General features: G+C 40.4%; 1 protein-coding gene across 1 annotated transcript in view; it reads right to left on the minus strand.

Moving 5' to 3' along the window:
* Positions 1-21,092, minus strand: part of FAM3C (FAM3 metabolism regulating signaling molecule C) — a 30,473-nt gene extending 9,381 nt beyond the window's left edge. The window contains exons 1-5 of the mRNA XM_065048838.1: positions 20,982-21,092; positions 6,874-6,934; positions 4,106-4,210; positions 2,852-2,881; positions 2,343-2,466 (exon numbers count right to left, since the gene is read on the minus strand). Coding sequence (XP_064904910.1) covers positions 2,343-2,466; positions 2,852-2,881; positions 4,106-4,210; positions 6,874-6,886 — 272 coding nt within the window. The 5' untranslated portion in view covers positions 6,887-6,934; positions 20,982-21,092. The remainder of the gene's footprint in view (positions 1-2,342; positions 2,467-2,851; positions 2,882-4,105; positions 4,211-6,873; positions 6,935-20,981) is intronic.
* Between the last annotated feature and the right edge of the window lie 5,812 nt (positions 21,093-26,904).

Here is a 26,904-nt window from a genome sequence, read left to right on the forward strand (position 1 = left end):
TTTATACAGAAGAATTACTATTTCACACAACATCTATATAATTAAAAAGAAAAATTGAGAAATTGAATGCATTCTGAATTATATCAGCACCTTTAGTGCTCTCCTAAACCAAGTGATATCCTTATGTTTAATACAAAGCAAAAAACCTACATTGGAAATATCATTGTGATGCATTATGAAAACGTGTCCTTGCTTCCTTGTCCTGGAAGTACGAAGAAGAACACAAAGTAATCAGAAAAAAATATTTTGCAGGAGTGACTTCACAGAACATCACTAGAAAAAAAGCTACTGAAGAAGAAATAAGTTATTTCAGAGCTCTGAGATGCCACTTTACACACTTGAGACAACTTATGCACTGTCACAGACACCACAGGCTGTAATGTGCCAGTCTTCTCACATGAGGGCAGCCGTTCATCAGTTTTAGAATTCTTCCAGCAATTTATAATCAAGTTTTGGGAGTTTTTGAAAGAGAAATCAAAATGTCTCATGAGCAAAGCAGGAGATCATATAAAATTAATCAAATTTTATGGCAGACTTTCAAACAGACAATACAAGTCCTCCTCAAAAGGAATTCTGAAAGGTTTTTGCCATGGGAAACTGTACTTAAGACTCCAATAGGTGTGCACTAAGGTGTGCACTACTATGAAAAGATTTCTTGCCCGCAACTACTTTCTTTACATCACTTTCTGCAGTGAAATACCCAGTAGAGGATTTTTTAAAAAAATTTATTATATTTTTTAGCAGGAACAATTTCTTCCTAGTTAACCGGAATGACGAGGTGGCACATTCTGTAACACCAACAAAAAGACCAAGCAGAGAGATTAGATAAGACAGTCCGGGGTCACAAAGTGTATCAATGATAAGAATGGAAAGCAGAACCTTTGTTAGCAGCTCATAATTAGTACGTGCACACGGTGAGCTCACACTCGCTTTGCACGTGCTCCCCAACTACAGCGTGATGCTCGCAGCAAACACACTCCCACGCAAGCTTGAGCTATAAGTCAGCCTCGCAGGAGAACGGCTTGAAATGTGAATGGTGCTTGTGTTTCTACTGACAACACAAAGTGAAGAAGCTGCACGTGTTTAGTTGTCAGGGAAAAAAGCTCCCATTTCAGTTTTGCTACATCTTAATTGCTGGACTTAAAGAGAAAGCTGTATTTTTCAGCACTAAGATCATATAAGATCTTACAGACTGACCTTAGAGATTAAGTTTAGAGAATAAAGTGATGGAAAATGTAAACCAACACTTTTTATTATCTTACAAATTAATTATCTCTTTGCGATATTAGATGAGGTCACGTTCACAGTGAAGTTGCCATTTACTTTAGAACTCGTTGGCACTAACTGCTGTACATGCTACCTGAACCACTCTGTACTAACAGTGTGTGGGCTGAGAAACAGCTCAACTGGAGTAGTTTACATGCAAATTGAAGGCAGAGGCTTCTAAGTGTGACTGATATTAAAAAAATATCCTTCCAACAATGCCAACAGTATGTCTTTCCCAACAGGTGACAGGTAAAAATGTGGATAGAGTACGTTAAAGGAAGCTGCACACTGAGTGACAGTGAGAAGGAACAATCTAAGAGCATAGAAACAAAGAATTTAAAAATTAATATTAATGTTCTCATTATAGAGATTACAGAAAGGTATTCAGTTAAATACACCAGGCACCGTATTATTGATAATACTGTATTAAAAATACGGTTATTAGAAATACAGGATTTAAACTCTGTTTCAAGCAGTTAATTTTCTCATTTCATAATTATTTTAATTTTACTAAGTTAAGTTACAATTAGCACAATTAAATAACTACTGATCATTAAAATATTATTTTCCCCTTTTGAAGTCATCCTTTAAAGAAAAGTGGAAAATACATTTTGACATTGGTACTATGGAAATAGCTTAAAGGATGACTTGCAAAAGACACTTCACAGTACTATTTTAGCTTATAACATTGACTTACAAGTATCAAGAGTAATTACTTAAAAATGCAATTGTTCACTGAATTATTAATACTATTAGAAGCACAAGAACAAGTTACTTGGAGGCAAGTCTGTGTCTGACTTGACAAAGTCTGACTAATCTTTAAGTCTCTAAACCTGAAATAAAGTGTAAACTGTCTTGCATGTATTAAAATAGATACATTTCTGCACATACTGCAGAGTACTAAGCATGCTTCATTAGAGATTAAGTTATAATGCAATATATTTTTTTCATGTTTTCAAACCACTGGCAAACCAAAACCTACAAAGAATCACTTAAATTACTGATACTGTGTGTGAATTGATTCAAGACAGCATCTAATAAAGAGATAATTAGAGACAACAGGCAGAAATACTTACACATTATCTTCTACACAAATTTTAGGTCCAACTACATTCGCTGCTCCACTTGCCATCTTAAACGCAAAATGCTTTTCAGGACAAGCTTTAGAGATCCCACATTTGTATCTCGGAGGTTTTGTAGCTTTCAAAAGGAAATAAACCAGGATTTTAGAGACAACACCACAGGCAAACTAACAGAAACATCAGTTAGTTTTCTGAAGGAATTCAAGGAAAAGAACAGAGACAAATGGAATCTCATCAGCAGTTTCATAGGAGCATAATATAATCTAGGTTCCCCCCCTGCTTGCTCTAGCATTGTCATCAAAAGCCCCAAGACAAATCTACAAATGAAATACTGGCAAAAACCAGACTCTACCAGAAGTTTAGGAAAATCAAGAGGAGAGGAAAAATAGTTTCTGATTGCATTTAAAGTGTAATTAAGACTTTCTTAACTATGAAAATTCAACATTCTTTCTGTTATTAGCAAAGGGAAGTCACAGCAGTAACACATGCATATGAACACTCACAGCGTGCAGCTGCATCCAGGGCTGATCTGGCTAAAATGCAAAAGGAAGTTTTACAACATGTTACTATTGAAGTGTAATCTGTTATAAAATATCTTATAAATCAAAAACCCTTCTCTACCCCTATAAAAATGGGCTGGTTGAAATGAAGTATCTAATACATCTGAACATTACGTTCCAATATAAAACATTAACCTTTACACAACAGAAAAATGAGAGTGATCAGGGACCCAATTTAGAACCACTGCCTTAATTTATGACTCTCCAAGTAACACAAAAATCCACAGAGATACAAAACTACCAGGGATATGTGGAGGTGTGGGCACTAAAGTGAAATTAATTCCCTTCTTATGGCTTCTCCAGGATGGGCTTGGTCTCACCTAATGCTGGGAACCTGCAACTCATGAATGGTTGGGTCAGACACACCTGACTCCCTTTCTTGGGATGGGAAGAGACACACATGACCTCATTATACACATACCCAACAATACATCTGTAATACTTAATGACACCCTTGTCTCTTTAATGATTATTAAAGAGGCCTGTGGTGACTGGTTTGGATATTGGCTCACACTGTAGTAATATGGAGTTAAATAACACGAACCTTACTCATATACCTAAAATTGCTGGGGAGTTTGTTTTGGTTTTTGTTTGGGTTTTGTTTTGTTGGTTGTTTTTGCTTTTGTTTTTAAATGAAAAGCTCCTTTAAAGACCAAGTTGGTTCAAAACATACACTCTGGATTTTAATTCACCTCAGTTGTCAGTTTTCTTCTGTGTAGAACCTGGGCACATCCAAGATGTTTTGATTACTGCACGTTCAATTGTACACAGTAGTGTACCTGTGCAAGCAAAAAAGCCCACCCAAAACAAATTCTGAACTGCTTAAGCAGCAGAAAGGCAGAGTGCAGATTTCCAGAAACATCATTCAAGTCACCTAGTCTACAATTCCAGACTAAGACTGTAAGTACCACTAAACAGAAAAAGCAGATAAAACTATGCATACCTGGCAGGCAAAACAATCAAACTGATCAAGACAATAGGTTAAATATTTCATACAGAAACATAACTTAATACACACATTATATATTATGTATGTATAATATATATTTAAAAATACTGGTACACACATTAAAAAAGCCACAGAATTCTCAAGTGCAAGAGCCCAAGTCAAGCTTAAAGCAAAATGAATATGATATTCCTGATCATGGCTCAAGCTAATATTAATAGTTGTCTGGAGGAAACAAAATCATCACTTACCAAATATGTGTCCTAAGTTCGCATCCATTTTTATTTCAAACACTTGAGATATGACATAGAACGTCAACAAAAATATCGCTACAACTACTACCAACTTTGCAGCACCTATTCAGAAGTAGAAAAAGGTTTCAAAAAAAGCATCTGCAAATGGTAACATTAATTTTATCAAAATTAACTACAAGAGAAATGTGTATCAGATTACATTAAGGAGAACTCATAAGCAAGATGATAATTTGTGGGCTCCCTAAGCAGAAATCATCTGCAAGAAACAGACATTATGATGTAGGATGCAGCTGAGCCGGTCCATCAGGTTGCTATACCAAATATAATATACCCTGCTCTCAGCTTGCTCCAGCTTCATGCTTGTGTGACACCACAGCACACCAACTCAGCTCAGCAGCTTACGAGAAACCACAGAATTTACCATGGAAATCCAGCTTAACAAGATGAACTAAGCTGATCTGATTGGCTGCTGTCCCAAAGGGAAACTCCCACCTCCCCCCATTCCACTTCCCTGTTCTTATCCATGTGCACTTGTTTCCCCACTGTTCACAAATACTCTTTTTTTTCCCCCCTTCAAATTGAGCTACCTCTATTTTAATGTATGGCCAAGACTGAGTGACTAGGGATCTGTTCATATATTGTAGCGTGGCTGCTTTGGGCAGTCAGGTCTGAGTACAACATTAAAAGACCCACCCACCCCAAAAAATTAAAGCCTCCTCACCTCATTTTCAACAAATTTAAATTGTTGACCATCAAAAAGCAAGTCTGAAGGTTCAAAAAAGCTTATTTAAAAAGTAATAAAGAGCAGTAACGCTTCACTCCCTGTATTAATATGTCGAAGCCTCATGCAGGTTGGAAGTTTTACAAGCCTAACGTTCCCCAGCACTGAGCAGTCAAGTTACCTCCTGGGAGCAGAGCTGGAAGCACACAACCACAGCAATTTACCTCTGAGATGAAAATTCAGGTATAGGTGGTACTGTCATGAACTCCCCCATTTCTTAGCATAATTTTCAGTAGATTTTTACAGAATACTCTACTCTTAGCTTATTGTAAAAGACCAACTGAGAGCACAAGTTGGGTGAGGAGGCATCTGATCCACATCCTGCCTTCCTGTCTCATGCCAGTAGGTCAAACTGTTTGGAAGAAGCAACCCTACAGCATTCTTCCGTTTCTTAGATCACCAGCCAAATAAATCCCTCGGAAAAAATACAAACTTATGTACTGCAGATCTCAGACCGCGCTGTTCAGAAAATCTCAGAATAGACAGATTACTCAGCCTTCAGAAGGATGAGAGACATTAATCAATCCTTCCAAAAGGCTAAAAAAAGGGGAGAAGAAAAAATCAAGAAAGATGCAGAAAGAGACACAACTTGTTTGTTTGCTTGTGGCTTGGTCTTCCTCTCCCATTTTCCCTTTTCATGTGTGTGAGCACATATATACTGTGTTAGAAAACACAGATGCAAACCTAATTGAAAAATACCATGCTGGAACTCCAAAGATTAGACCACTCGAGGGGAAGTGAACCACATGTAAGCACTAGAGAAAACAGATTATCTGAACATTCATTAAGAAGTAGAAAAAAGGTTCTCAAAGCAACATTGCTTAAAAAGGGAAGATGGTACCAGATTTTGGAATGTGTCATCTAGCAAGTGGCACTTGGAGCACATGTTGTTTCAGTAGATGGTGGGCAAGATGAATGAGAACGCGGTCTGAGCACTGACCACCCCCTCATGCATCATGAGCCCTTCAGCTGAACTGCGAGTGTTCCCCCTTAAGGGAGAGACAAATCTAGAAAATTCTTTTAGCACTTGAACCAAAAACAGCCTCTTCGCTACAAGTTAAACATTCTATAGGAACTGCTGCATCTTGTCTGTGGGTTTTAGCAACAAAACTAGTTAGATGAAAGAAAAAATGAGGTTCGGGTGATTTCCAGGTGATTTCACCATCCTATAAAAATCACAGCATTTTACAGTTCTTTATCAGATTTACTTTAACAGGTTGCTCCCAGTTATATATATTGAGGTTAACAACTTCAGAAGTAGTGACAAAAGTCAGGACTAATTTCATGCATTAAGAAGGCTAACGTGCAGCTCTCTTGGAAAAGACGGTATCATTCTCTCCTAGAAAAGCCAAGAGTTGCTCCTTCTGCAACATAACACTACAACTATTGATAAAAGTGCAATGCATCAGAAACTCAGAACTGTTCAATTGCCACGCAGGCCATTCTACTGCAAGGAAATGTCTAAAATAATATTTTTTGTACTGTTATATTGCCAAATATCTATTTTTACAACCACTACACCTTCTATCAAGTAAAATCAAGATTCTCAAACCCTGTACTACAGTAACTTACCTCTATGAAAAAGATTTTATAGCTTTCAAACTCCCAGTAACCAGGAAGTTTCAGACACTATATTACAACAGCACACAGCACTTCCAGTTAGGGTATGAGTTAGGGAAGAAATCACTTAAGACATCAATTGGCCATTTCCTTATTACTTCATCATCTTACAGAATTAGCAGCCAAAGGATGTCAAGTCACCTTAACAGTCCCTGCAGCTCGGCTGAAGCGTTTTAACCAGACGCTTGCTCTTAGACCATCCCAAATTCCAATATGAGTTTCATTAAATATTGACTAAGTGGAACAGCAAAGCCTGCAATGTCAGTTAAGTTTATTTTAAACCTTTACTGTCACAGCTTGTTAATGCTGTCCATAGCACCAGTTTCACAAGTTAAAATAGTCTGATTTTACTGAGCCTACTTACCTGCTATTCTCATGTTTGTTCTTCAGTCAGCTATTGACAACACTGCATTAAAAACAGCCACCTAGGGGAAAAAAAAAAAGCACAAAAATGTAATTACAGCCAAATAAGCACTTTTGTTACAAGTTAACAGTAAAACCCCCCATAAATAACATTAATTATGATTGTCCTGAATACCTAAGTAAAGGGAAGACTTAAGATGGATTTTTGATGGATTGCTTTCATTTGTTACTCCACGAAGCAAATGTTCTGAAAAACTGTGAATTTAATTTCATCAAATCCACTACAAATTCTGTTCACCTTTCAACCCTTCAACCTGTGACCTAAGTATTTATGAGTGTTGTATCTAAGCAGACTTTGATTTCCTAAGGCTACATGCTAAAAGTCAACAACTCCATCGGCATTGCTTCAAAGTCCTAGCAACCTTTGGATGCAGGTTGTTATTTAATAACACAACATAGCAAACAATGCTTCAGACAGAAAATATTTAAGCATTTTGGCCTTTAGGATACTGTATAAACTGCATTCAGTGGAACCAAAATAAGGTTATTCTAATAATTTAATCTATGTGTTAGAGAAATGTAAGAGCACATTTGTCACTCATAGCAGCATCCGGGAGATTCAAGTGATGGTCAATAGTGACAGAAGCACCAACCCTAGAACTGCGACTATTTCAGAGTAAACTGAAAACCACCACCTATGAGCAAAGACCACGTAAGCACACAACGGTTTCTTCTAAACCAGAGCTTTCACCACATAGTCAAAATGTGCCACAACCTACATGGGTTCTGCTCAAAGACAACACCGCCTCCTCAGCAACCCCTTGTCCCTGAGGGTACCAAGTCTCTCGTTCTCTGCCTGCAGAGCTGTGACTGCTGGTGGCTCTGCACCATGGTCATGGTCGGCCATGGTGGGCCCAGGCTGCCCTGAGCATGAACATCTGTCTCCAGTTGTCCCCCACTCCTGATGAGCAAAGATGACCACATATAGTCCCTTGGCACCCCTGCACTACTCATGGCATCCGAACAAATCAGGTTTGGCAAACATTATAATGTCTATTAATGAAGTACTAAACATCCATTAGGAATATAGTAATTCATTTTAAAACTTTTAAACAGATTAAGCATGTAAAAAAAATTAATTAACTGAAATTAGAATTTACTTGGAAACAAACCACTTCAGGCAGTATACTACCACATTTCCTCTATTTTTATCAGTGAATTCGTGTTTTGCCACATAACTACTTACACTTAATATGGCAAAATAAAGTCTACTGGCATTCAGGGATCTTACTGGATCATCTACACTAAGGTTGAATTTGAAAACATAATAAATACCATTCTAACTGAAGTGACCATCCCACACCCCCATCACAAAAGCTACAGCGTCACTAACACTCTGTAGTCCTATGACGTGATTCTCAAAATCAACAACATCATCTTCAGAAATTATTTGTAACACTATCATTATCAGAAGTCAGGATATGCAAATCATTTGGAGAAGATCACCAAAACCCCCATGTAGTTCTCACAGTGTATGTTAGGCAATAAAATTTGATATTACACAAATAATCTTTTGCCTTAAATCGGTATCTGTAAGTTCAGCAATTTGTGCCCAGATTCTCCTTGCCAAAGATACAGTCATCACACGATGCTGCCTGAAGTGTCCAAGAAAATAGTCAACAGAGAAATAAACAGGAAAATAGACAAGTACAGATATACTTAGTTCTACTCCATAAGAATGTGAGCATAAATATCACCAGTAAAACCTGAAAAGCAGACAAATGTTTCCGAATGCTAAGACTGTACAAGAGAAATCTCATAGCATATTATGGACATAATATACCCATTAGATTTATATCCACATATGGCATATCCATATATAAAATCCATAGAAGATATTCTATCAGTGAAAGACTACTATTTATCTGTCTTATAAAAAAGCAAAACCAATCTGCCATGGCAGACAAACCCCTTTCATTTAAAAGTCTGTGAACAGAATTATTCTAAGCTCCTTTCTCTCTTTTCCCCACCCCCAGAAATACATCAACATTAAAATAAACACCATCTGTAGTTTGAACAACCACAAGTTTGTTTCAAGTCAGTGCTGGAAAAAAGTTTCCTCTTTTTATTTGACTATAAACAAAAACACATAAGGAAGTCAAAGCATGACAGCAAGAATATGAACCAAACAAAAAAACAGAAACTAAGTGAAACAATCACACCAGCCAACCCTGACTGCAGGATGCCTTTATGTGAACACTCGCATCCACCCATCTCAGTAATCATTATTTGTTGCAATCAACAAATATTCAACAGATACGACATACTAAAAAACAAAACAAAACTGAAATGTTTATTTGATTTAGGAAAAATAATTATGTTACACCTCAACTTGAAAGGAATTTTAAAAGTTACATAGAGATTCTTTTTCTGAATTACAGCATACCAAAAAATGGTGGGCTTTGATCTAGAGAATAAATATAGAAATGCTACAGTACAGATGAATATTGTACAGCATTTTCCAGGTGCAAGAGACTTTTATTTATAAATGCCAAGTCCTTTTCCTGTACAGTATTATCTTATTTTTTTTAATTAAAGACAGAACAGTAAATCAAATATGACAGCCCATGAGCCCTTATGAATGCTTATAGACCGTTACTCCACATCTTTAGTCTTAGACCTCATTATTAGAATTACAAAAGTGATATAAAAATGGATCTGGGATTTCCAATAGTCCTTAGTTTAGGATCATTTAAAAACAACGAACAAGCACAGGTTCACAACTGAGCTTGCACAGACTCAGATGTACAAAAACAATATCAACAACATTATTTTGATTACTTTAGGAATAGGCTAAAGAAAACATACACTGTTTCTCTCCTCTTTGATCTAACATGCCATGAATCAGAGACAGCAGAATTACAACCCAAGTATCTTCTTGCCTTACCAACATCCAGTAATATTATTACTACATTAACATAATTAATCTGTCAGGTAGCACAACACAGCTGACATTTAGCACTTACTAGTCTGAGACTGAGGCAGGAAGTACAGCCTATAGCATGATCTACAGGCAGCCCCTGATGGGCAGAGCAGAACCCTATACAGACAAAAAGGCCAAGGAGAGCATCATGGAACAGACAACAGAAGTGATCAACAAGTCTCAAAGTAAAACAGCTGGTTTTGGGAAGCATTATATTGTACAATTGTGAAACATGGAGTTTCTTTTTCTGCAAATGGTTTTTTTGGTGCAGAACTTAACAGGTTTATCGGTCAAGGTCTAAATTTTGGACAACGGAAAGCAACAAAACAAATCCTTCACATGCAGCATCAAGTGCCTTTAAACAAGAAGCTATCCACAGAAGAACACAAACCAAGTGCCTTCAGGTGCCGGTTTTCCTCTATGTCAAGAAAAAAGGAAGTTATTACCCCCCAGGACAGTCTAACAGAAGGAGAGACATGTCAAATTGCAGGTTTATATCTATCATGGACAGCAGTAAAGGTGTTTTAAGTCAGACCAAATTCTAGCTACAATCAGCTTAGTCAAATATCTGCACATGGCACATGCATTCATTCACTAGATTAATATCACCATTAATTTCAGCTCTTCTATTAAACTTCTGATATTCCTATGTCATCAAAGCAATCTTGTGCAACTTGTCATAAGGGTGAAGGAACGTGCCCTGCTGGTCCTGTTATCTCACTCAGTGCTAAAGGTCTGGACACGTCTTCTCTCAGCAACAACCACACATGTCAGAGAGCTTTCTGAACCCCGCTGCCCATCATCACCAACTCACACCAGCCAGCACTCTGGAGAACAAGCAATGACAAGATGATCAGACCAGTGACCTCACAAGCACAGCAAGCTGTATTCACACCCTGAATAACGAGCACAGGAACACCAGGAGGTGGTGGTCTACAGGTTGGTATTGTCAGTCCTCCTGTCAACAGCTGGCTGATATTGTTCTTGTAAGGCCTGGCTGATGTGAACCTGCAGCCTAGCTCAGCCAACCAGCCACGCTGGTCCAGCGAGATCGTACAAATCCAGTACATAGAGCTGTGAAATACTGAGTAGCAGAAAACAAAGAAAGGAATGCTTTTTTTGTTAAACTGAGGCAAAAAGTTTCCTCTGAGCTGGCAGAAACTGATGGCCTCACTGACAAAAGTAATGGAAAACCAGGAGACAGGCAGAGAGCTGGTGCTGCTGTACTAGAGAGCTGAGAGGTTGCTCTTTCAGCACAGCCCAGTGCATGGGTCATGCAGCCCCTCAAGGATAGGAAGGAAAAGCTAGACAGCTCATGAGGGAAGGGGAAGGAGTTGCAGGTTAAAAATCCTTTTTGAATGCCAGCATGCCATTGTTCAGTTCCCTCGTGGAGTTGCACATCTATCCATGCAGAAAAGAGTTATTTATTCTGGATGCAAACTACTAGGGTGTAGATTTGTGGAAAGACAGCTGGGAGCTGCGGTTACTGGTTGCTTTTTTCTGCTCCACCCATCCTTGTGCACTGTATTTTGTCCCAAGGCAGGGGCAATTTCCAGATGTTGCGATTTCCAGTACTAAAGCCTCTCCACGTAGCAACTCCCATGATAGCCCAAAATGCTATACATGGGGCAACACAAGAAAAGTAGAAGAAAAAAAACCAGCAGTTTACAATGAAAATAATTTTTAAAAGGGAGAAAAGGGCTTTTATCCACTTCTTTACCGCTCACTTTCAGTCTTCGGTGGATTTCTGGTTTGCTGCTCCACTTGTTGATTAACTTCTGTGGGGATGACAGACACAGCATAGAGCTGACAAATTTAGTACGTATGTCCACATAGCTACTACATGTATTCTGATACATACTAGAACTAGCTTCAATCAGCAGAGCAGAAGACACTTACTTTTAAAAGTGGCCTGTGTCTCTTAATGGAACCCTGCCAAGTACTTCACACAGGGAGCTTATAGTTTAGACAAACTATGAGCCTATAATCCTGCCAAGCAAATAATAACCACATTTTATTAATGATATAAAGTTTCCAGCATGCCAAGACTGAGTTCTTTCCATGTTCATATATTAGATATGAAGGTCATTGACCAAGTTTTCTTGCTAGAATCAAGGTGCAAGAGGAAACTGTATTGAGGTGAGGTAGTGGATAAAGTAACACACAAACAGTTCAGTTCTGAACTGAATGCAATTCAATTCGGTCAATTCTTCATCAGCTTTGCTCAACGCTCTTGCCCAGAGATGGTGCTGTGGGACACATGACATGGGCACAGCCTCTGCCCCACACACCGTGCCTGAAAGCTTTGGTCACTTGCAATGTATTAATACTTCTGTTTAGAAGGGTTTTTCAAATACAATCATAAATGTTTTTATGAATAATAACAGAATGTGTAGATTAGTCTACATCACTCCCAAGATAACAGTATTTCCATTAGCAATTTGATTGCGTGAGGAGATTATACTTACGAAATGGGCACACAAAAACAAGCAGAGACGAGAGGCAAGACTTTAAAAGGTCAAGGCAATTTTGAATTCTGACCTGAGTTGATTAGAAAAAGGTCCAAAAAATCAGCAACAATATTTAATAAACCAGAAAGTAATACACGTCAAAACAGACATCAAGCGTGGCAAAACAGGCAGCAGTAATGAAGAAAAGAATCCAAGAGATTATAGCAGCTCTCTAGTATCAGTGTCAACAATGTGATACTGCTGCAGAAGTGTGACTGCTCCTTGTGAACTGCACCAAGGGGACTGCACGTGTGAAACAAAAAGCAATTATTGTGCTCTGTCTAAACAAACAACACTCTGCTCTATGTGCTATCAAGACTTTTAACTGAGACCCATATGTAGTTTTTCCCTAAGTCTATCTTAAATCATAATCTACAAATGGAAGCATCTAGATAACAACTATATGACCTAAATAAAACAACTAAGGGCTAAAAGAATCAGGTTTGCTTTGCGAGGAACTGTGAAAGCAAAGAGAGCAATAAGGAATGGACACTCTTTGTCTCTTACCTCCAAGGCATATTTAAAAATTATTTTTAAAGATGCTAAGATGGACTGTTCTCAATATCTGCTGGTTGCTACCTATCTATTTGTAGGTAATTTTTCAGCTACAAGGATAAAGGAAACACAAAAGGTGGCTGTAAATCATCTTAAAACTCTGGAAAAATACAAGAGACCAGTTTTTTTAACCTAGGTAGTTTACGAGGTGTGAGTTAGTGCCTCCTTCAATATTAACCCCGTATTTCTAAACTATTATATGCAACTCTATACCCAGATATGTAATACTAAATCAGCATCAGCCTAAGATGCTTTGAACTAAATTCACAGTGGGAATTTTTTTCCTCCCCAAACAGGATTTAAAAGTTTGTATAACTTCAAAATGGTCAACGAACATTACATGTGGTTTTAACTGTATTTACTATCTGTTAATATGCACAACATTACCAAGTATATACCAATGCTATCCACAGCATTACCAAGCACACTGTATTAGAATTAGATAAGCACTCAAAACTACTTAGTACCAACGGGGGGGGGGGGGAAAAAAAGGCTTGAGCTTTTATTTTTATTTCCGAGCCACAAGTAGATTAGGACAGTGTTTGATTTTTGCAGCACAAACCATCTTCCTCAATGATTAGCAGATGCATTCTTTTTCCTGTCAGAGAACAACTTTAAAAAGTCATTTGACCTTTTCATAACTGATAAAATACAATCAGTGAAACAACATTTTGTTTAATCCAGCCTCTGTTAAGAGATATTTCAGTCTGTTGTTTTCAAGCAGTTCAGAGTGGTGGTTTTCTCCTCAAAATTACACAGTGAATCAGATATGTCAGGGACAGCATTAGTTATTCTTATGCAACCTCTGGTTTTAAACCAGTGGTTGTGCCAAGCTGAATTACATGTTATGGGCCAAACAGCCGAGACAGCCAAAATCATTCCAGTTCTAAACCAGAGAAGGAATCTAGCCTTCTAATATAATTATTTTATTCAAACACAATATACATTTCCTTACCCAGACAACTGTTTATTCCTTGCTAGACTACATACAGTCTTTCCACTACATTTACAAAATCCATTTAATTTGAAACTGCTGAATGGCAGACATACTAAAGAATTACATTTTTATAAAGATAAATACTGTAGTTCAGTTTTATTGTATAATCGTACACCATTTAGGTCTTCTGATAAGACAGGCTATGACGCAAGTAGTTGTTCCCTATGGGCACTCCTATATCTATATGAATTCCTTGCGGTTATGGCAGTACTCTACACATGCAAAAGGTTTGTCCACACAGAACAACTTACAAATTTGCTGATATATATTTTTTTCTCCTTTGAAACAAATACTACCATGAAGCGTAATTATTAACCTCTTACAAAAACGATACCACCCAAATTGTACTCTTCCATATACATGTAAGATTCACCTTGGTATTCTGACAACACTGAAGTGTTATTTTACTTCTACGAACTGCAAGTGAAACCAAAACTCATTTCAAAATTAAAAATAGGTAATTCAGCTACTGTTGCATGTCCTGTGTTGCCAATACTGCTATGTGGTTTCACTTCTAAGAGAGGAATGAGAAGCAGCATTACTCTGCCAGGGTGTTTTGATACTTGATGCGCAAAACAAACGTTTCCCAAATGATGTGTCGAGTTACTGACCATGCAGGCTCTTGCTAGTGGCATCCATCCAGTACTTTCACCTTAGGCAACACACAGACTAGTCTGTCTCACAAACAGGAAAATTCTCCTGAATCCTGGGAAGCCCAAGATAAAAGCACTAAAGCATTCTTCCCAGTGAGAATGAAACTCAATCCACATTCCTTTTGCAATTAAAACAAGAATAAAAAAATCCCTCACTACTAAACTTCATAATCAGCCAACCCATACTTTGGATACTCTTCCCAAATATTACACAAAGTTTACTAGTCCATATATTTAAAAATTGAATTTAATTTACAGTCCCTAAAATCCATACTATTCGTATGTCATGAAGTTAACTGTACCACTGCTGCTGATGTACCTATTAAAGAGAATCTTAGTCCTGGTATTTCATGGAGTTGGATAAAATCACCTAGAGAAATTCACCTAGATAAAATCCTCAAGGATGCATTGCTGATCCTCATACTCTCACTTGCTTTCCAACTTAATCACAAAGAAGTTCATAAATCTCACAGTAGAGATTTAAGAGAGAGAACTTTAACATTTTCTTCTGACAAATGATGAACAAACTATTTGGTAATTGAAGCACTGTGGCAATTACTACCTGTTCAAATGTTCAAAACCACCAATTTGTTTTCCATAATTTTTTTTAAGAAACAAATTACGACCTTGATTTCATAAGAGAGTCTGTTAAGTCTTTCCACGACAGGAAGGAGTAAATAAAGCTTTGCAATGCATTTATCTGCAAGATCACCAGGTCTCACTCGTGACAAGATGTTGCCAGAATCCAGTTCCAAATGCACAACAGCTTTCATGTATTTGTATCAATAAAAAAACCACCAAGCCTGTTGTCAGAATGTATCAGCACTATACATCTTATCCTGCCCTATACAGCAATAGAAATACCATACAAAAATTTATGGGTCTGAAGAATGTACATACAATTACTATGACTTCATATAATCACACAGGACCACTGCAGAAATTTATTTGAGGCTATGGTTACAGCATCTCACTGCACACTGGGATCCATTTTATCTAAAGTTATCAAGCAAGCAGAGTAGGCAAGAAGCATTACAAATACTGTCTCTATAGGTCCAAGTTCACTGCAGGAAAACTAATCTGCTCCCTCACACTATTCTTCTCCCCAATCACAACCAGATTCTAGACAGTAGCTTTAAGATGTCAGAATGAGATTATCTTCTTAGAAGTGATATTCACTTACTGCACAGACCACCACATCAACCTCATCACAGAGCTGCACGTCGAGACCACAGACATAGCCAGGCACAGAACTCCTACGCACTTTGCAAAGCAGAGAGGATCAAGGATACCCACAGCAGCAGGGGACATCATCACAACGCTGCTGCCAGAAAAACTCGACACTACCAAGCATTTAAGCTTCTTTAACAAGAGTTCAGCATGATCTGAGGCTGCGTATTGGAGAGGAGTAGCTCAGTAGTAAGCTGATCTCAGCAGGAAGCCAGGATGTACCTCTGGGGAAAGTCCTCCATGATGACCACCACTGCTCAGAGCACCGCTGGCATACCTCCCTCCTCTAGTTCTAAGGGATACAGAAACCCCTGCTCCACCAGAGCCCTTTATCCTTCCCTCATCTCCCACACGAGGCAGCACTTCGGCAGGACCCTGGCCCTTTGCAGGATAAAAAGAGTGTGCCGCTGACTGAGTGGAACGCCCAGCACAGAAAGTGTTGCCCATCAGCTCTGGGGAGCAGCAGCACATCAGACCCAGCCCGCAGAAGGGCCACGGTGTGCTGACAGGACACTGCAGAGTGGGATCGCATTGCAGATACGCTGCCAGCGGCTCATAACCTCCATGCTGCCTGGTGCACCCAGCATCGCAGTGCTCCTGGGGTACAGGCCAGACATTGCTACAGGTCCATACTAGCACTGGACAGGCCATCGTTTGTGTGATAAGGTGGAAGATGCTCAGACACGTCAGTCACATGATCCTTAACAGCTCTAGAGTGACTCACTTCTTCCTTGTTACAGCAAAGAGACAGCAACAAAAACTGCAATCTCTAGACTGGTTTCTGAGCATGAAGGGATTAGAATAAAGATTCATAACATACCTCCTGGCTGGGCACAATCTTCCAGCAACCAGTACCAAACACATAAGCCATATCCGAGAAGAATAAATTTCACAGCAAAAAAATAATTCCAGAAGCAATGAATTATATTTTTATGTGTATATGTATATACTCTGCATACTTAAATTTTAGTTAACAATTGGTACACAGCACACTAAAACCCACCACAGCTATCTTTTTTCCTTTGAAATTCTAAAATCTAAGGCTCATCATAAGTGGTAAAAATCAAAAGTTATGTGGGATAGCAAGGTACTGTATGTAATCAGCTATGGAGAATTTTTCCACATTAAGTGCATGTAAAATACTTTGAGGAATGATATCCCTCAATGACAAAAGGGTGCTTACCACTGTGAGCCTACCACTGAGACCCCATACACAGCTGACAGAAAGGCACTGACATGCAGTCGCTGTATGCTGTAACAGCTCCTGATGTTACACCTCTCTGGATCATGCTGTTGTAAAAGAAATTCACTAACTATTACAGAAATTTCTGTCCTAAACTTCTGCCTGAATCAACTCAAATGCAGTTCCAAAACCATCCAGGCGTCAGTGGTCAGTGATGTTCAGCTGACCAGCAAACAAACAAAAAGTGATGGCAGCTCCCTCAACCACCTCACCTGGTGCTCACAAGAACATCTGGGCAGATCCAAAAGCAGAAATAAGTGCCTGGGAGCAGGTCAGCAGCTTTCTGGCAGTGGTAGTACAAGCTTATACCAGCTTAAATGTTTGTGAAATGATGACTCAACTAACTGATGATACCAAAACAGAGGAAAAAAAACCTCTTTTCTACTAGAAGATGGCTACTTTCTCCTCAGATAAAAGAACACCAGAGAGAGAGTGGGAGAAGGGGTCAACCAGTCACAAGAAGAATGCAAGTCATACGAAGAGAGGAAAGACTGCTAAGTGTCATCTATTTTAAAGTTAATTAAGATTTTAACTGGACTCTCATGAGAGCTACCATGCTTTTGTACACATAAACACACTCTGCAACTTTCTGCCATTAAAACTGACTCAACAGCAGTGCAGATTAAATGCAGAACAGAATTTACTATGGCAGCTCCCTCTGTCCTGATAGTCATCAGAGACTTCTCCCTTCTCCCACAGAGTCTCTTCCATATCCTCTTGGCACTGAGCTCCAGTAAAAGCTGAGAAAAGCCAAGTTGCAGTTTTGTTTGCAAACAAATGTAAACAATTTTTGTATCACAGGTATATGGTACTGTATACAGGGAGCAAAAATAGTTGAAGAACAATTCCAAAAGAGTAAGTATTGACAACTCCCCATGAAAACTTAAGTGTGACCACACTTCAGATAGTCTTGGTAAAATAAAATTCAATCTTGCCATCAATGACTTGGACTACTGAATAGGAATAAGCTTTTTAAAATTTGTGGCTAATGTCAAGATGCAGGCAGATGCAAAAAAAAAATTAGAGGGCAGAATCGGAAATGCAAATTATATTAAAAAAAATATTTTAAGAAAAAAAAATCCTAAAGCCCTCTAAAGGATGCATATACCATTAAGAAAAGCATGAGGATGCTATGCTTGGATTCATGGTCAAACACAACATGTTAGATGATGAAGCAGGAAGCCAGGTCACAGATGCTTTAACATCCATCAGAGTTGAAAATTCTGGTGCTAAAAAATGAGGTTTCTAGCAGCAACGCCAGTTTCAAGTTATTTCCTCATCACTGCTTTTTGGTGTTCCCACATCACTGCGCCTCAGGTCTAGACAACACTCAGAAGCATGAATATTTATGAGATAGCTGAGCTCACCTGCCATGTTGCTCCAGCCCCACTGACCATTTCTCCAGCCCCAGCCACACAACTTCACTCGCTAAGGAAAGCTAACCCAGCAAAAGAGAGCTGATAAAATTTCTGCCAGACTAGCAGACTTTTTATGAGGGCCGGGATGTAAAGCACAGCAGCATCAGGCTGTTAGATTTGCTCAGAAGTCTCATGAAGCCTCATTGTAAGACTAAGATTTCTGACACGGTTGCAGATAACATTTTTGCCAAAGTAATCTTGAGAATTTATGGACAGTCTTAGTTCCAGATCAATGTGAGAACTCCCAGAGGGATCCTTCTAAACTGTGAACCAATTACAATAATTCCAGTGCTGTTGACAGCAAAATGGTTGTCACAGGATGGCATAGCTAGGCGCTGGCACAAAAAACATGCAGGTTAACAATAATTATGCCTTAAATTCTAAACTTTCCCAGTATATTTTAGTGAAAAGCTCAAAACTGAACATATCTATCACTTATATTACGGCTCATAGAGATACTGATTCCTGATATAAGCGGTAAGATTTATACTAATATGTTAACTCTCTGACTTCGCTGGGACTTCAGGTTTAAAAAAACAGAACCTAAGTTCTATATGAATAAGAACTTCTCTTCGAACAATTTAAATCTTAAGGAACAAGTTCTCTGTGTCTGCTGCAGATTCATCTTATGTAGACCTCATCTTTAGGCTACAAAACAACCTATAAGCAAACTGGTATTTTTGCAGCTTACATAGTACCAATTAATTTTGTGATCTTACAGAAAGAAAATCCCTTCCCCATATAGCTTGTTAATATTCCAAACAAAACTGGAAACTACACATTCAGGAGTGCACTTTTTAAGTATTAGCTTGCCAGAGTTCCATTAAATTCTCAAAACCTGTCTGTATTATCACTCTCTTCTTAAAGCACTGAGAATTCTCATTAAATGTAGAGCACATACGCCCTGAAGCACTCGCACTGCACCTGAAGAAACTAGGCAGTAACTTGTGGGTACTGTGAGCTGACTTGTAACTATGCACTCTGCACTCTAACTGGGTGAAATGGTCAGGACTGCTGGGAAGGAGAAGGAAGCAATGGCCTGCAACAAACCAGCTATCAGCTTGTGAAGAGCCTACCTGCAGGCTTAAAGCAAGTTACAGAACTTGTTTTGCCACACAGACAACTAGGCAAACCAACAGATGAAAGAGATTTCTTCATACTTAAAAGAATCCCTGCGGGGGATATGTGCTAGTGAGGACATTCATACCTTGATTAGTTTCGAAAGCTTTAAAAAAAAAAAAAAAAGACTGTTGTGAACAGTCATTAACCGTCCACTTCTATTTGGGTTTTGTTTGGTTGAGATTTGTTTGTTTCTTTTCCAAAATAATACTCCTCCTATTAGTATTAAATAAATACTTTGTTAAGAGAAGAGGACCTGTCAGCTAGGTTCACCAGCAAAGAACCACCACAGGCTCTAAGCCTGTCCACACATTATTACAAAGAATACCTGGTATAGGTAGAGATCTCTACAAAAGTCTGGAGTTACTATGGTATAATTTAACCACTTTTAAATGTGAGAAAAAGGAAATATAATCGGGCGAGTTACACAGCCCCTCAGAGCAGCTCTGGCAAAAAATGTAACTTAAGACACGGCAGCACTTACCCACCCCCCAAAAAAGTCTAGAATTACTGTATTTTTTCCTGCTTCAGCAACTCAGAGGCTAGAAACCAAAGGAACACAGGCTGCTTCGACAAGTATCTCGCTGCAAACCTGAATGCAAAGCACATTCTCTTTCCGTATCGGTTCACGACTGTTCTCTGTAACGGTGTATTTAGTGTGTTAAACAGCACTTGAGCCTTAAACCGCATCTGCCAACGGCCGGGATCTGCTACTGAGCAGCGAAGAACAGACCACAAACACTGGGCAGCAGCACCGTCTCGGTTTCGCTGCGCTAAGCTCTTGTTTCAGCAGCAAGAGCTGCCTACACCGCTCACACTTCACTTACTTCACCGGCCCGGGGCTCCGCCGAGCGCCGCCACCCCGCGGTGCCTCCCCTGGCCCGGCCTCCGCCGCGCCCAGCGCACCGGCCGCTCGCAGACCCGCAGCTCCGGCCGCACCGCCCCGCAACCGCCGGGCCGGCCCTCGGCCCCCTCCCCGTGCCGGCCGGGCCGACGGTGAGGAAGGGCGGAGAGAGGAGACCGCCGCCCAGGGGAACGGGGGCGAGGGGAGGAGAGACCCGCTGCCCCCTCGCCACTCCGAGGAGCCCCGGGGGACAGGGGTGCGCCCAGCTCAGCTCTGCCCCACACGCGGGGCTCCTGCCCGCCTCACGCACCCCAGCGGCAGTTCCCGGGCGGGCCGGGGCCCGAGAGCCGCAGGTACCCCAAAGAGGACAGGACAGGGCCGGGCGGCTCCAAGGAAGCCGGCGGTGGGGGCGGGCGGGCGGCCGGCGCCAGCGTGCTGCCCCGCGCCGGGCAGAGCGATGCGCGCCCGGGAGGCAGAGCCGGTGGCAGGATCCCCGGCGGGAAGGGCAGGGGCTGCCCGCCGCCCCGCAAAGCCCCGCGGAGAAGACGAGCCCCTACCTGGGCTGTGCGGCCACCGGCACGTCGCGCAACGTCCCCGCGTCCCCTCAGCGGCCGCGCCGCGCACGCAGCCCCGGCCCGCCCGCCGGCGACGGAGCAGGAAGCCGAGCGGAGGCAGCGGGAGGCGCGGAGGCGGCGCGCCCGCCCCCTGCCGGTGGCGGACCGGGCCCGCGGCGGCACCGCCCCGCAGCCTCGCCCCCTCGCCCCCTCGCCCCCGCCTGCAGCGGCCGGAGCGCCTGCCCCGGTCACACGCGGTGGGCGACAGGCGCGGAGTGTGGTCCCGCCGTAGTCCGGGCGGCCAGAGCTGGTGGCTCGGTCCGGGGGCAGCGGAGCCTCCCCGGGCGTGCTCTCGAGGCCGGGAAGAGGCCGGTACGGATCAGCCCTGGCTGGCCCAGCGCTGGCGCCTCACACGGGAAGAGCTGTGTTGGACCACAGCTGTTCGGTGAAGGCTGGAATTAAAAAAATCACTTACGCATGAACATCTGCAGTCCCTCATCCACAAGGGAATGGCTGAGGGTGGTTGGTGTGCCCAAAAGTCAGTGCGGTGCCCTGGGACGGGAGGGACTGGGAGACCGACGGAAATACTTACGCTTGTTCTCTATTTTGAATTATTTTTTCACAAACACGCCAGAAGTTATCTTCTGTTACTGAACAGAAAATACATTCTCTAATTTAAAAACAAACAAACACCCCACATTTTGATCAGTAGGGAAGACCTGATGAACCATTAGAAGAAAAGGTACTTCCTTTCTCTTCATTATCCTTAGCTGTGCTGCATCTGCTGTTTCTTTTTCCTTTCCTTTTTAAATTTTTGTTTCCCGCTGGTGTTCCTCTAACCCCACCATGACCTGGCATAGATAGGGAGATAAACTGGAAGGGCACTGTTGTATCATGTGGAAGAAGATTTCTGTTGGCCTGACTCCCTCAGCTGGGCTGTTGCTGGGTGGGCATGGAGGGCCCTGGGGCAGCACACGGACAGATTCAGTCAATTCCACTATTGCCAAACCACAAAGATAACTTCTTTATAACATCAGTGTGGCACTTCTCTTAGCAGAGAGCAAAGCCACAGCTAAAATATAGGACATATTGCATATCATCAGTCAGATAGACAAAAGGAAGTTTCCATGTCTTATTTTAGCCACATCTGGTCTACAGATCTTTCTTTTAATGGATTTAAATTAAAATACTTTGCTACCGACTGTTCTGTGGTATGGGATAGTTATTTGTACATCAATCGAGTAATTTTTTTAGCAAATTCTCACAAGACGTTGAAGTTTCAGACATGCTGTAATCTCACAATGAGCAAAGAAATACCCAGTGGGAGCATTGCTCAAGAAAAGAAAGTCTTTGTAGCTTTTAATTCTAAATGATGATATAGATATATCTTAGTTTCACAGTTATTTAATTGCTTAATATATGAAATTTCACCATGTTCCCTTGATTACTTATTAGGTGACACTGCCTACATAATAGACTAATAAGGTCAGTATGCTAAGGAGGCTGGCTCCTTTGATAAGCAAATGTTTGCAATAGAATCAAACATTTTAAAAAGATTACATAAGCAGCAGTATCAAATTATTAAAAGAAGAAATAATATTATCTGCACAATAACCAGCACCTCAGAATACATCTGTATCAAAGTCAAATAAATAAATAAGGTATGAGTATGGCTGTGATTAAACCCCTTTGATTATTTACTTGGCTGAGACGCTGCCACAGCACACGCAGGGTGGAGAGTCACAGTTCCCAGGACATGTGGCAGCTGGCCGGAGCCCAAAGAAGAGGTGGTGTGCCAGCCCCACTGTGTCTCACACAGTCTCTGAGTTCTTTTTTCCCTTTTTTTCTAATTTGCCTTATAATTTTCTTTGGGGTTTTTTTGTGGGTTTTTTTTGTGTTTGTTTGTTTCTTTGTTTTTGTTGGTCATGTGCCTTATAATGAAATGGCTGTGGCTGTTAAGTAGGGGTCTTCCATAAGAAGTCCAAATAATATCTATACCTACAGGAGTTTATATTTCTTTGTATTATTGTCTGTGATGAACTGACCGTTTTTGTAAATTAGGAAATTCAGTATGAAACAGAATGTGTTTCATAGCCACATACGTTCTAAATGCTTCATCACAACATAATGTGTTCTGAACTTACACTTTTAAAATCCAAAATGCTCATATCTATTTAAAACAATAAAACAACAAGATAGCTTGTTTTTATCATTACACTGTTAAACTCTAAGAAAAACATATAACTACTTATCTTGCAAACATCAGAAACCAAAGTGTCTTCAAATTCAGATACATTGGGCCTGAGCAGAGATGACCACGTTGGCCTTACTTGCATCTTTGACAAGTTGCTTTGCTGGTGTCTCTCATTTGAACGGAACTTTCTTTCTTGTCTCTCTCATGATTACTAATTTTTACTAAGTGAAACTATAACACTGCATGATGTTTATTTTTTTATTGAAAATGAAAACATTCCCTTTGTGTAATTACCAGAATGCTGGATGTGAGGCATGCCTTATTTAGCATCCTGGGGCTAACAGGGATAAATGTAAACACAGTAAAATACAGAAGCTAACCCTTTTGGGTGTTTTATCTTTAGGCTATTGATTATTGCCTCTGGTAATAGATGTTCTGCTAATCAGTCATCAGTCTTGATTCTCAGTTCTGGTATCCTGGTGGCTTTTAAAAGTACTTTTTTTCCTGCAAGCCTGAACTTCATGTTTGTATGATATACATTAATACTCCTGCCTTAGCAGATCTTTCCATGGCCTCAGACTGCTGGCAAAGACCCAGGTCTCCAAAACTTGGAATATCTGTGGCATAAAAGTTACTTTTCTCAACACAGGATGACAATCATATAAAATACTTATCTTTGCATTTGGTAGGTCCAGTATTACAGTCCTGTGTTAAATAAGATGCAAATCCTAGGCCATCTCTTCAGTATTATACAGAAGGGAAAAAAAAAATGAAGAAAAGAGAAGAAAGTTACTTGGAGAATGCTGCAGGCAGTTTGCCTTGAAGCAATTGGAAAATGTGATTTTCACCAAGTTGTGAGTCGCTTGACTATAAAGAGAAACTAAAATGTATTAAGCATGACATGAAGCCCACTCCTCTCTCCTGCCTCTTCAAAACACACAAGAATATATATGAAAAACATGTTCCTTAAAATGACATTTTGTTAGTTTTCTGGCTGGTGTTATCAAGCTTTATATAAATTATATGGATATCTTATTATTTAGCATTTGCCCTGTGATGTGGTAGGTATTTAAAATAGATAGCTTCTCCTTTTTGTGACTTCTGTGTTGCTATCAGAAGTTAATTTTCAAGCAGCCAAAATAGATAGAAAGGACAGAAATAAAAGTAATTTGAAAAACTGAGTCCACAGGATGGATTGGAACAGTTCCAAACCTTTATTGTCACTGATTCACTGATTCTGATCAATATTTCACAGATATCTCGTTTTTCTGTAATGTCAAAATAAACTCCAGGTCCAAGCATTCCCAAACTTTCAGATTTTTTTTCCCTTTATTTATGTGTATTTTTAGTTCATGTTAAGTGCATGTGATTATAAAAGGGAATTTGTAAGTGAGAAAAATTCCACTGGAGTCAGTATAATTGCAATTGCTAAAATAATGTCACATTTCAACCGCGGGATTTCTTGTTTCATTTTCTGCCCTGTGAGTGCATCTAGTGTTGTTTAAGTCTTATAGACTGACAACAGTAGAGACCAAAGTCTTCTGTAAATTACATATGCAAGATATATAATTATATATGCAGGACATAAGCTTTCTTAACTTGTTTGTTAAAGTACCTTAAATGTTACAAGGGCTATTCCTTATGTATGATATCCTATTAATTAATTGTGAATTTTTTTATTTTTTTTTTTGTGAAATCAGACAATTTGGTGTCAACGAGAACAGGATGTTCTGTCATTTAGACAAAAGAAGTGGAAGCTAGTAATTTTCTTTTGCCATCTTGGACTCATAAATATTTGTCTTAACATCTGGTACACAGGTATTAGTGCAGATGCAGTGAGATATTGCTGGCTTAAGGTCTCATAAGCAATGTGTAATGAGCTGGAGACCCACATGAAGCCTGCATGCAAAATGGCGATCTTTTGCAAAACCTCCTGTTTCTGGATGTGGAGACCTTATGGTTCCCGTATATGACATTATTGAATCTAAGCAGCCTCCCAAAGACCTTTATAAGTCCTAAAAGTCAGCGCTCCAGTTCTAGTTGAGGAGCATCTGAGGGACACTTCTGACCAAGATTGTACCCATTCAGATCAAGAACATGCGTCACCGGCTGGAAACTGTGGATGCCCTGAGACAGACGCTGCATATGGTGTTTATTGTTCCTGAGTCACACTGTGAAAGGCCACAAGCACCACTCTGAACATCTTGCCTCGGCATGGAAGCTCTTTCACACAATGAAGCTCCTCCAACTACAACTTTTCCTCATAGGAAGCATATAAAGCTTGCTTCCAAGTTTATTAATGGTTCATTTCAGCAAGATATTTTTCCTGACCCATCAGCTCACACCTTTTCCAAGGCAGAGCTCCATGCATCCCTGCTGCTCTCTCACAAAAAGGGCAAATCATCTGTATCCACCCATTGCACCACTCCTGTTGTATGAGTTGTGCCATGACATCACTGGGGTCTCAATGAGATATCATAGTCCTGTAACCACACTCAGACCTCTAATTCCTCCTGTTGGTTTTCTGTGCTGCATGCATTACGTACAGGCACTTCAGATGGGCAACCAGTTGTGCTGATTTTCCAGAAAAGGTATGAGAGCTTTCCCCATGTCATACTGAATGTATTTTTTTATGATGTGCTTAAGTCAACCTCTTTTACCTTGTTCTGTTGATTACACATCACCTTCCACCACTTCCTTGACAAACTGGTCCACCACTTCCTTACCTGATTATAGGTCATCATCTCCCTCCCTTGTCATTCCTAGTTTGAAGCTTTCCTCACCACACTGGCCACCCATTTGGTGGAGCTGCTTTTGCATCCCTTTGCTGGGTGGATCCTTTTTCTTTCTTGCAGTTGTTGACCCTAAGATAGGGTCCTATAATAATAAAAAACAAACCCCTGTTACTGATGCCAGCTGCATGATGCTGGCTGGTGATCTGCAGTATCTGTCCACTCCTCCTCAAGCCCTTTCTTTTCCTTCTCTGCTAGTTTTCAAGGGGAAAAACCTGTGGGGTCATACTCAGCTGGTGCCACTGCTTTGCCGGACCAAGCTCCTAGTCCCTCAGCTGCAACCAAGGCACTTAGTCTATTGTGTAAGTGCAGATCTGCAGATGGAGCAGGAGCTTTCCTCCTCTTGCTAGAAACCACAAGCCTTCAGCCTTCATAATAATTTCTTTCCTCCCACCTGTGTAACTGCATGAGCAATGTGCTCTCTTTTTCACAACACAACTCAAAGGATGAGAAAGGAATTGATGGACAGTCTCTCCATGTCCACCCACAGCTTAATGTTTAATCAAGATAACAACTCTTCCTGTCTTACCAGCATATAAACCAGTGTCAGTAGCTGTCATGCCTGTGTTTTTCTAGTGAAAATGAAAGAATCCCATCTTATGAGGAAACTCTCAGGGTGATGGGGCAAAAACCAGGGAAGCTCAGCAAATATCTGGAGAGTAGAGCCCATACTCAGTTGGGCCCTTGAGTGCTGCTATGATAAAAACCATTAAATTGTATGTATCCAGAGATAGAAAGCAGCCTATATAATTACATATTCTGCCAGCTCACACAGTTGTCACCAGCATAGAATGACTGGATTCCATCCTTCTAAGCCTCAAGTGATGAGTAAGATAAAAAGTGCAGAGACACTGGTGATCACCCCATCCCTACTGTTGTACTTGGCCAGACCACACAAGAAATTGCATCCGTAGCTGTACATTGATAGGCACATCCCAGA

The sequence above is a fragment of the Columba livia genome, chromosome 1 (assembly GCF_036013475.1).
Source record: "Columba livia isolate bColLiv1 breed racing homer chromosome 1, bColLiv1.pat.W.v2, whole genome shotgun sequence".
Lineage (NCBI taxonomy): Eukaryota > Metazoa > Chordata > Aves > Columbiformes > Columbidae > Columba > Columba livia.